The sequence below is a fragment of the Phlebotomus papatasi genome, chromosome 2, assembly GCF_024763615.1.
Source record: "Phlebotomus papatasi isolate M1 chromosome 2, Ppap_2.1, whole genome shotgun sequence".
Taxonomy (NCBI): Eukaryota; Metazoa; Arthropoda; class Insecta; order Diptera; family Psychodidae; genus Phlebotomus; species Phlebotomus papatasi.
The window spans coordinates 25,289,016-25,300,803 of record NC_077223.1 but is presented as its reverse complement, the minus strand read 5'-3'; the positions used below and the strand labels follow the sequence as shown (position 1 = coordinate 25,300,803).

General features: G+C 33.5%; 1 protein-coding gene across 1 annotated transcript; it reads right to left on the bottom strand.

Moving 5' to 3' along the window:
- Positions 1 to 7,070: 7,070 nt before the first annotated feature.
- On the bottom strand, positions 7,071 to 9,375 carry LOC129803241 (farnesyl pyrophosphate synthase-like). Its single transcript, XM_055849691.1, has 5 exons — positions 9,313 to 9,375; positions 8,667 to 8,749; positions 8,517 to 8,590; positions 8,306 to 8,461; positions 7,071 to 8,245 (listed from the first exon to the last, which is right to left on the bottom strand). Exons 2-5 carry the CDS (start codon positions 8,737 to 8,739, stop codon positions 7,478 to 7,480), a joined length of 1,071 nt encoding a protein of 356 aa, XP_055705666.1. The 5' UTR covers positions 8,740 to 8,749; positions 9,313 to 9,375; the 3' UTR covers positions 7,071 to 7,477.
- Positions 9,376 to 11,788: the final 2,413 nt, after the last annotated feature.

The following is an 11,788-nucleotide window of genomic DNA, read 5'->3' as shown; positions in this document are numbered from 1 at the left end:
GGTCTCCCCTACGCTATTTGAGCGTAGAAGTCTTACCTTGGAGCGAAAGGGGGGTGAGCAGCATTCTGTGGACGGCGCTTGAACGATGCCTAGGAATACTTGCAGATTCATCATCAGCCTATTGTTGTCATGTATTCAGCAACAGTCTTGAGACAGCTGGATATTGTTGTGGCCAGGGGCCCATCAAGCCTATTAAAAAGTGAAGCTGTTTTTCATTTTTCCTTGTAAAAATTTTGGGAATTGTGCACCGCCACTTAAACAAATTTGCTCGTAATTCTTGTATTATTTCGGCGAACATTATGAAATATGTATTTTTAGATAGCTTTTAATGGACGATTTCGAAATATATCAGACTGATAAGTCAATTCTCTTTAGGAAAAGACTTGCCAATTGTCTTCACTGCGTCTATGCAAAAACATATGGAAAAATGAAATGTAGAGAGGCCCTGGATGTGACAGTGGCAGTTAAAGGCATTCTCTATCGTCCGCAGTACGTTTGTAAAAAATTATCGTACTGCATTTTTAGCGGGGGACTCGAAATTCCGAGGTTTGAGGTACTAAGGACTACGATTGTTCTCTAACTGGCCCTCTGGGAGAGTTTCGGAAAGCCTAGAGAAAACTAGAAAACCTCGCGATGACTACAGCCAATGAATGAGTAGTGACAATACACTGGGACATTGAAAACTAGAAAGTCCAGTAGTAGGGAGCATTCTGGGAACATGGGTTGTATTGTAAGTTAAATGCAAGGAGACGCAGCACAGCCTCATAACCTGCAGAATCACTACATATCACCAGTTCATAAACTACAGGAGATGTAGCGCTTTATCCAAGACTCTCAGTCACATTTTGGGTTTTTGTATCCATACCAAAATTAGAAGCAAAGAGCGCAAATTTTCTCCTTCACCGATGGCAACTGTCTCCGACCTTATCTGGTGGCAGAGACCCAGGATGGAGTCTTTGTTGTGGATGTTACAGTCTGCCACGAGGATGGAGACGGGCTTTTCCAAGAGTTCAGAGACAAATTTCAAAAATATGAACCCCTTCTTCTCATACAGTACAGAGGTTGTACAACACAATCTTTGGCTCGGTAATGCCTATTATCGTGGCACATGTGGTGCAATGATTACTTGGCAACCGGACCAAAGGAAACAGCTAATTTATTAAAAACGTAATCATGCTATTAATGGTATTATGTCCCACATTGAAAGAATTTTGCTAAGTCTATCATAGACTTGCGAGAGTCAACCAAATATCACTCAATTAGTTCGATCTGATTCATTATTTGCTCTAAAAATTCAACTGACAATCGAATTAAAATACAGTGGGACCTCAGTAGAGTCAACTAATTATTTCCACGCCTGTTGACTCTATTGGATCCGTTGACTCTATCGGAGTCCGAAAAAATTTATTAAAATGTGAAATTTTGATATAAAGGGGTATTATTTTATGTTTTACCACCGTTTTACTCCGGAGTAGGTTGGTTACCAACGCTAAGACGGCGGTGGACGCATAATTACAAATATTACACAAAGTTATATTTGTATTGCGTTTTTAAGTCATTAATGACGAAATATCTATCTATTTATCTATCTATCTATGTTTGTACTTGATTATTAATAAGTTCAACACAGTAGTAGAATATTTTATTAAATTAATCCATAAATTCTATACTTATATTATATTATATTTCTATTAAGGAATGATTTTTAAAAATATTTTTATTATTAGTAAATACACTCAGTCCCGGGATTATGCATATTTTCGTGACCGAAAAAAACGCGCGAAATGGCATTATGCATTGAGAAAATTTGCATACCTACAGGTGATTTCTTTTTATGAGTTTGCTTAAAAAAAATAATTTTCTGTTGCTTATTCTTGTTTTTGATCCAAAGTTTCTTTTGAGATACTGATTTTTTAAATTAAGAATGTAAGTTAAAATAAATTTACACGATTTCTTTAGAAGCGTAATTTTTATAAACGTTTATCATAAACATTCTTTAAAGAAGTAAGGTTTTTAAAAAATTCTAATAAATTTAGAAAAGTTTCTTCACTATGTTATACTGAAAAAATCTAGCATCCTGTACGTTTTTTTTGTAATTCGAGTTCATATTTTATATTTATGTCATAACATTATCCACTTACAAATTAATGTCGGCTCAAAATTCCTTGCATTATGATCATAGACATAATCAAAAAGTCTTAAGACAAGAGAACTTTCAATCGGTCAAAAATCTTAAAATCACGTAAAGAAAATTATTTTGTTGGAAAATTATTACATGATTAACATATCTACGAATTTTATCACAAAATTACCATGTCCTTACATAAATATTTTTAATTGTGTTCAAATTGTTACGTTGATACACAATAAGACTGGTTTTTATTTCGAAAAGATTATAATAAAATCATTATTAGTTCAGTAATACAAGAAAAGTTGACTCTATCGGAGTCAATTTGGGTCCAAGTTGACACTATCGGAGTCCCTAGAGAAAAAAATAGCTGTTGACTCTAATGGAGATTGACTCTATCGGGGGTTGACTCTATCGAGGTCTCACTGTACTTATAAATTCTGAGTTTAATTTAGTTAAAATTCAATTAGGATTGAACTTTATGATGTTAGATATATTATTGCATCAAAAAGTTACAAACTGTAATGGCACTTGTTGAAATATTCCGAAATTATTTTAGATGAGAAGCTCTGCGAAAAGTGGTCGTTGTAGATGCTTCAGAAATGCACTAGTAAAAAGAATTTATTTCGAAATCGAATAATAAACAAAGGAGTGATATAGTTCGGTATATCTGGTCAAAACTATTTCTAGATCGAATGATCTTAAAGTAGACCTAGGCGAAAAATTTGCTTTAAATTCATGAACTTTCTCAGAATTAACTTCAAACTTCCTCCTCTGATGTTGTACAGAAACTCGGACGAGATATACTATTCCAAATTTTGAGCCCTAATTGTCATAGAAATTGAGAAGAGGGCTAGAACAATATACCCTGATTCCTAAAATTCCAAAGAATCTAAAGAAAATCGTTATCCTATTTCGTTATATCCCACAAGATGAAAAACCTTTTTTTAGTGGATATCATATTAACACTAAACCTACCAAAACCCGGTCAAATTGACCGGTTTCAAAAAAAAAAAAACACATATTTAAACGGTATAATGTCGCTATCAAACTTTATAAATTTCTTAAAATATGCAGGTAATATTTTTTCAGTGTTTAAATTTTAATTTTTGCTCTTTTCCGAGATAAATTTGTTGAGTATCCTACCCTACCGCGGTTTGCCATTTGACCGAAAAACGAGCAAAAACGTTCGATAGGTTTATTGTAAAGATTAATTCTCAAGATTAATGAGTATCAAAACATATTCTAAAATAGTTCTATTATAAATTCATAAGAATATCGAAGCTGCTTTCATAAAATTTAGTTTTAATAATTTAAATTTAAAATTATATTTATTTTTTTATTGTTAATAGTTTTTTTGCAAAAATATACCCGTTCCCTTGCTAGATTTCAACCACTTTTTGACCACTTAAAATTAATTTCGTTACAACTTTTGCATTTTTGGCACATGGAACCAATCAGGGTCAACCCTTTTAAATGGTTTTTAATAGTTTTTCACTAAGTCCGCCTATTTTGCTTGTGACTGTACCTGCAGATCAAGGTATAAAAAGGGATGTTTTAGTCATTCAGTATCATTCACTAAGTTATCCTAGCAAGTGTAAGGAGCTGAAGTCTTTCAAAGGTTGTGTCTTGTGTCAAGTTGTCTCAAGATGTGTGGAAATATTTTCGTTGACGAATTCGAAGAGATCAAAAAGTCCGCGATGTTGGAACATCGCTTAGGCTTTGAGGACATAGAAGAGGAACACGATCCTAATCACTACTACTGGGAAGAATTTGAAGCGATGGACTTTTCATTCCTTACGGAACTTTATACCGTGATGGGCTACTCGGAGCAGTATGTCCTCGATCTCCTGGCGGAAGCTATAGAACATCGCAATCTTCAGCAGCTTGAGAGTATTCTCTATGAAGCTCAGGATTTGGCAAGGGAATATGAGGAAATGCGTCAAGTTATGGAAATCATTGCGGAAGTTGGTGAAGAGCAGACTGAGGACGATGAATCAGAGTTTATTTCTACAAAGGTGCAAGAAGAGCAGGAGGATCTTCCGGATTATAGTGGTTACGAGGCAGATGATGAGATGGATCCCGAAATCATCTATCTACCAAACAACGATAATCCCGAACATAAGAAACTTGTGCTAAATTTGGAAATATCAAAAGCTCCGGAGACTAATCTAAGACTTCGCTTACCGGATCCAGCAGGAGAACCCAGAGCTCGATGGATGTTTTATCCTGATCCTGATGTTCCTGGTGATCAAACTCCAGATAAACATCCTCAAATTATGATCTACTGCAGGCCCATTTTCCATGAGGGAGAGTACGTCTACACTCCAATCTTCAGAGTAGCCCAAAAGAGATTTTTAATTGAATATTAGTGCTTTGAGAATGTAAATAATCTTGTAGCTTCAGACAAGTCCTGTTCGGAAAACTAAATATTGTTCAAATTTTCAAGACATACTGTACATTGCATGCAAATCCTTACACGAATTTATTAAATAAAATGTGAAAATTAAACTTTAATTTTTTAATTCTCTTTTGGATTATTGTCCGTTTCTGAGGTTTGCTGGTCTCTCAAATATAAAAAAAAAAATTAATGGAATTTTTCAGTCTCTATATGACAGGACGGGGAAAATGGGGGAAAAGTATTCTAAAAGTTCATTTGGATTAATTTCATTTTAATTCTTTCGGGACTGTAATAACATAGGGGAATGTTGGCATGGTTCGCACAGAGAGAACCTTCAAACAACGCAAGTTTTCTCTTTGTTTGCAAAGAGCTAGTTCGTTACTTCTTAGCCATACTATAGATAATTATTAAGCTCATGAAACGAGATGAAAAATGGTATAAGTAAGCTCTTTGAAAACAAAGAGTTAATTCGCATCGTTTGAAGGTTCACTCTGTGCGAACCATGCCTACATTCCCCTATCCATCAAGGCATTTCAATATTATTAGTCAAAAATAGCTTAGTCCACAAATTAATCAGACTTCTGCAAAAACAATTCAGTACTTGAACATCCCTATAATTTGTAATCATCTAAGAAAAAGTCGGATAAAAATTTTAAGTAGTACACAAAATGTTTCTTCCCAGAATATCTATAATTTTCCTTCGGATACCCGGAGTACCAAAGGATGCAAAAGACTTGAAGAATATTTCGACTCAATTACCAAGTTTTTTTTCAGTGTGGTCAAATCTTTCCTTTTTCGCTTTGGTTTAATGTTAGAGAGTTCACAGGGAATGGGATTAGGGTGATTAGGGGCACATCACTTCAATTTTTGGAATGGATAGGGTAAATTAAGCTAATTCAAAACCTGCTCCAAATGGAAATTTTTCGCTACTCCAAATGGAAACGTCACTGTTTTCACAATAAATACAGTACTAAATTAGTATATTTATATATTTTCTATACCACAGTTTCATTATTTAGTTAATTTTGCTCCAAATAAAGCGAAAATCCATTCATATTCACAAATTTTAATTTGTTGATTTCTCAGAAAAATTAAAAGTGTACCTTTTTACCATAGAATTTTTCATCGATCGCCCATGTTTTCCAATGAAAAACACATGAGGTGACTGTTGTTTATTCGTTTTGTTTAAAATTTATGTCATATTTCTGGATAATTTTAGTTAAATTTAGTGCTAATCTTTATTATTAACGGAACGTGAACAAAAAGGGTTTTTCTGAAGTATATACAAATGCTTCAATAGGAAACTCCGGAAATATGTTTTTTTTTTGGAGAGATTTTCTTATCATTTTAGATGGGAAAGGAGAAAAGAGCAAGAATAAGAACAAATCCTGCACTCAAGAGCAACTCAACAAGGTTTTGGAAGCCTTTCGTTGCGCCTTTGGTTTTGGAAGCCTTTCATTTACAAAGTTTGTCTTCAATTAGAAACCTTCCCTTGTCTCCATTTGGATTAATTTGTTTCTATTAGAAGCATTTTACACTCGCGTATTTTTCTTGTAGTTAAGAAGTTTACAAATTATATTTAAAGAATATTCACTAAACTGTAACATTCTAGAGGGGTCAAGGAGAAAATTTATGTAATTCTCTTCAGAAAAAATATGAACTTAATGTGTTGAATCTTCTGTCAAAGTTAAAGCGTCTGGAAATGGTTTTGAATTAGGACGTTTACCCTATTTAAATAAATATTGATTACATCAATATTCATTTAAATTTCAAGTGCACCGCTGCGAATCCCATGACCCCTGACCTCCTTGACTTTACGGAAAAGCGAGAAAAGGCAAGATGTGACCACTGAGGAGGTTTGGAGTCTGAGCCGAAAGCTTTGGGAAAAATCAGTACAGTAGACTCTCGCTAATTCGGCTCTTTTAAGATCGGGCTACTTTTTAATTCGGGCGTCAGTTAAATATGAAAAAAAAGTTTGTTGACATTTTTCAAGTTTGACTACGATTATCGAATTGAGCAAACTTGCCCAAATTTTCTATGGTTTGACTTAGTTAAGATGTGATTTTGCATTATTAAGAAGATTTAATGCAATTCACAATAAGTATGAGTATCTAAACTTAATACGAGTACACAGATGAACAAAAAATCGTTGCATTTCAAATAGTTTGACGCCCGAATTTCTTTCTAATTTGGGTGACATTTCGATCCCAAATGCCAGAATTTGAGAGAGTCTACTGTATTTTCAAAGCTGCTCCTTCTTTATCTGACGCTCACCAGTACCCATTGCTTAAGTCACTGATGACCTTAAAAATATTTTTTGACTATGTAGAAAACAAGATGATCAATAAATTAAATTTTTTAATCGCTGGGTGACTCACTGGTCCTCGAGTAAAGAAAATCATAAGTGTTACATTAGATTTAAAGTTTCCTTATCTAAGAAGTCTCAGAATTAATATCAGAAGGGACAGAAGGTGACGGTTTTCTATTAATACAATTTTTTAACGAGTTTTTATTATTTCCATCATAAAATAAAGCCCAGTATACATTTAATTTTTTTGACTGTATTTTCGTTTTCAAGCTTGACAAACGTTTTTCTTCTTTTCTATTACGAGGATACCACTGTTCATCTGGGGATAGGAACCACTCAAAGATAAATGGATCAAGCTATTCTAGAGGTTTTCGTTCAATTTTCGAGCCTACAACCTAAGTCTTGACCACTGAAGGCTTGATATTTGAGCCGAAAGCTCTGGAAAAAGTTGGTGCATTCCTTTGAATGAATCCTCTCCCTGACAATCCGGTATTCCATTCAATCTTTGCGTCGTTTTTTTTTCCTTTCAAATGATTACAACAACTTCGGTAAAACTTAAATCTACATCAAAAACATTAAAATTAATATTATTTCACCTCTTCTATTCTTAAAATATCATTAACCAATAAATGGTCGCATTTTAATTGTTGTATCTCTGGGACTGTTTAACAAAAAAATACTCAAACACATTTGCTATTTTGCCAAAAAAATCCGGGTTTTTGCGTATCATATCAATGCTATCTGTTTCGTGTTTAATACAAATATCTCGAATAGATAGTTCATCGTACAGTTGCTTAATTTTTTTTACGCAGCAAGGATCAGTCTTCCCATAATTCTCTTTGAATATTTCCTTCTGAGCAGGTGTAGCTATTTCTAGGAATTTTACAGCTAACCATGTGCACTTTCCTTCCTCAATGTACTTTCCTATGTTATCATTAACCTCAGGGTCACCATAACAATCGTTGAAATCGTTCTGAAATTGATAAAGTTCTCCATACGCCAGGCACATAGACTTCGTTTTTTGAAAAATATCAGGATCAGTAACGCCAGCGAAATGCAATGCTATAGTCATTGGAATGTATCCTCCTGGGTATATCGTTTTATTTTGAACTAATTTCTTATATTGGTCCATTGTAAAGGTCGTGAAATCCTGATATTGTGTCTGGATATCCAAATGTTCTCCAATACTGCCAACAAAAACTATTTCTCTGTATAACTGAACGATCTTGACGTAACAGTCAAGATGACTAAAATGTTTCTTTAGAATAAAATACATTGATGATTCAAGCATAAATGCATCATTGATAGCACTTAAGTCAATATCTTCCAACTTGTACCAACAAGTTTTATTTTGTCTAGTAACGCTGCTATCTATAATATCATCCACAATATAGGCCACTGCCCTAAGCTGAAATTTAACCATTGTAATAATGAAAATTAATAATGATTGTTAATTAAATAAATTTACCATTTCAAAACAGCATCCCAAATATGAGGCTAATTTAATATTTTCTTCTGTTTGCATATCCGTTGGTGCATATAACTCGAAGGTACTCATTATAATAAGACCACCACATATTATTCCATTTGGATCTGCTAGATCTGCTACATTATATTTAAGTATCTGAAAGGTTATACAATTAAAGATGAAATATGCTGGAGTAAACCTTAGAACTTACGCGTTCAATGTGCTTTGAAGCAAGTCCACTTGTATCGTGAAAATTTACCGCCTCTTTTAGTTCCTCGACGATATCTAAGAAAGTTAAGTATTTTAGTTAATTGGCAGCAAGCATACGATTCCGACCATAAAAAAAAACACAAAAAATAACCTTGGAAATGTATCAAAAACTGCTCCTCTTTCTTTTGCATTTCTTTCTCTTGAGATTCATACACTCCAGGCATCTTGTTTGGTCTAATTAAGATCAAAATAATAAGAAAATGTTGATCAATAAATTAAGTTCTCAGTATTTTGTTCAGGAAGTACTCAGTCAAATAATCTAAATTTTTACTACACTTGCATTAAGAAAAAAATGGGGATGCGATTAAATTTTTTTCCTCGTAATTTTAACACTTTTTAGGTGTAAAAACATATCAACATTTTTAATGTTAATTTTACACCTTTGTAAGGGTAAAATTAACATAAAAAAGTGTAACTTTTACCCCTAATACACCTAAAAGGCATAATATTTACACCGATTTCGGATCAATACTGTAGGGTAAAATAAACATTTCCGGAATGTTATTTTAACTTTTTCGGATTTCTTTCAGTGTACATTTTGGGGACAAAGAATTATGTCGAGCACACTAATCACAAAAGTGGTGGAAATGGATAAAAAACTTTGGTTTAACACAATTCTTTATCCCGAAAATTTAGATCACAATCGAATTTACACGTATTATAAATTACAAACCAGGCGAACTAGGACATTATTATTTAGGCTGAATTGATATATTAAAATATTACAAGTACAGTACCTCAAATGTACTTGATCACTACAATTTAACTTGTACTTTACTATATTTCGTGAAACGCTTCTTCGAACTAAGATCAATTTAGACATTTAAGTGCTTTATATACACGATACTACTGTTTTAGCTGAGTTTCTTTATATTAAGTTTTACCTATTTAATTGCTAATAAAACTGTTTCACACTGACCAAACTAGATTTGCGAAGAACGATTAATGGTGTGCGCTATTATGGTGTCATTAAATTAATAGCATTTTAGAAAAACATACAAGTGATAAACCCAGATAAGCCCTGATAATCTTGCAGTAATCGCAGGGATTGTAAATCTAAGTTTAAGGAATAAACAATTTTACTTTATTACTGCTCGAACTCAAAGAGAGAGCAGTTATATAATCGACTTTTTTCAACTTCTCACCATTCTGTAGCTTAAACGGTAAGAGATATCAACTTCCGGTCTTCGATGACCCCTCCTCAAATGACATTATCTCGTACCCAATCTCTTTACTCCCCCCCCTCCCATTTTGTACGTTCCCTATCCCTCAAAAATAGGTCAAAAATGAGGTTTTTCCAATTTTTTATTCTGTTTCTATTATATAGTTGATCCATTCCATACTTCAAGCGGTTTAAAACGATGTTCAACTCTTTTAAAAAGTATCAAGCCATATTAGAGATAATTATTTTAAGTTTTTTTTTTAACTAAATGTTAATTTTGTCTGTTTTAATTCTGTATTGGATGTTTGGATGCATTATTTTGGTACGTATTAATTTCTCCAATTCAACTCTTTGCGCTATCGTACTTAGAAAGAATAGTGTGTGCTTCACGTATGCTTCAGGACAATTTCAATCAAACCCGTAACCGAGAGCAAATCGTAGGACTTTGTATGTAGCTTAGATCGTTGTCGTGAAGTCCTTCTCTGTGAGATATTTGTTATTTATAGGGGAGATATTGTCAACCCTCGACCAACCCTGTCTAGAAGAACCAATTCCCTTGGCCATCAGTTTTAGATTACTGACTTCCTATTAGGGCTGAATAAGAAGCCTGAAGGGACGTGGATAAGAACAAGAAGACATCTAGTAAAATGGTATTCCGGTAAAAATTCCAAAAGCTAAAATCCCGAAAGCCAAAATACCGAAAACCAAAATCTCGAATTCTTAAAAGTGTAATAGCAATTTTAACGATTGCACCCGAACTTGTTGGAGGCAAAAGGAAATTTTCTGTGTCTTGGAAAATTATTCTACACATTTTCTTTTATATAATTTCATCCCTTTCAGGATTTTGAACATTCGAGATTTTGGCTTTCGGGATTTTGGCCCTTTCGGGATTTTGGCCCTTTCGGGATTTTGGCGTTCGATATTTTGGCTTTCGGGATTTTGGCTGCGTCCGAGTAAAATTATATAAAGTAAAGTGCCCTCGAGTCGACCGATTCCTCAATTCGACCGGCAGAGTTATATATTCAATTTATTTATATTTGCACTAATATTTGGCGTATGATCTAACATTAATAGGTCAATTATTCCATAAATAAATACGAATCAGTGACAATTTTATAGAAATTCACCATTAAAACATTCAAATATTGACCACCGGTCGAGTCGAGAAGTCGGTCGACTCGAGGGCACACCTTAAGGAAGCAACGGAGGTGCTGGAGAGATTTAACAAAGAGTAACCACGACTAGAAGGGTATAGGGTAGTGCGAGTGATATGATCTCTTAAAGAGACATTGCGTTACCTTGAGTAAGTAATGTGTTCGACACACCTGCAACATAAGCCGAGAGACGGGTTAACGTAATTATAATCAAAATAATGAATAGACTACATTCCAATCTGTTTCACACTAAACCGTCACTCGCCTTAAGTTACAAGTATATCTGAGGCATAAGGCATAACCATACTTGATCATGCAACAAATTAGGCTAAGCTAAACTTTCATAAGTTCACTAAACCAAATGAAGCCCACTGGGCCTTATTTATCATTAAAAATACTTTACTTTTATAGTACCTACATTAAATAGTATTATACATTAGTTGAAAATATTCTGTTTGTTTGCGTATCTTTAATTATCAAATAATGCAAAAGAACAGATTGAATTCGAAATAACAAGTTCAAGTTAATAAGCTCCGTTTTATGTTATTGAATAAAAAAGATGATAAAAGGTCTTTGAAATGATCAGTGTTTTATTTGAACATAAACAATTTATTAAGGAAATGGAATTATCTAAACTGAATTTTTTACACAAAAACTATAGTTGTGAAATAATTAGCAATTGCAGCTCAATATCATCCCTACAGTAAGGTAAGGGGCTGTATGTCGGCCACTTAAGGATGGGTTTTATGAAAAACTTATGTAAAAGGACATTTAATTTGCCTGTTTTGATCAAATTTTCACCCTAAGTTGTAGTATAGATCTTTGTCCATCTGATTGTACACTTTATTTGGAGATAAAATAATTTTAGATTATTAAAATATTAAAATGTTTTAAAAA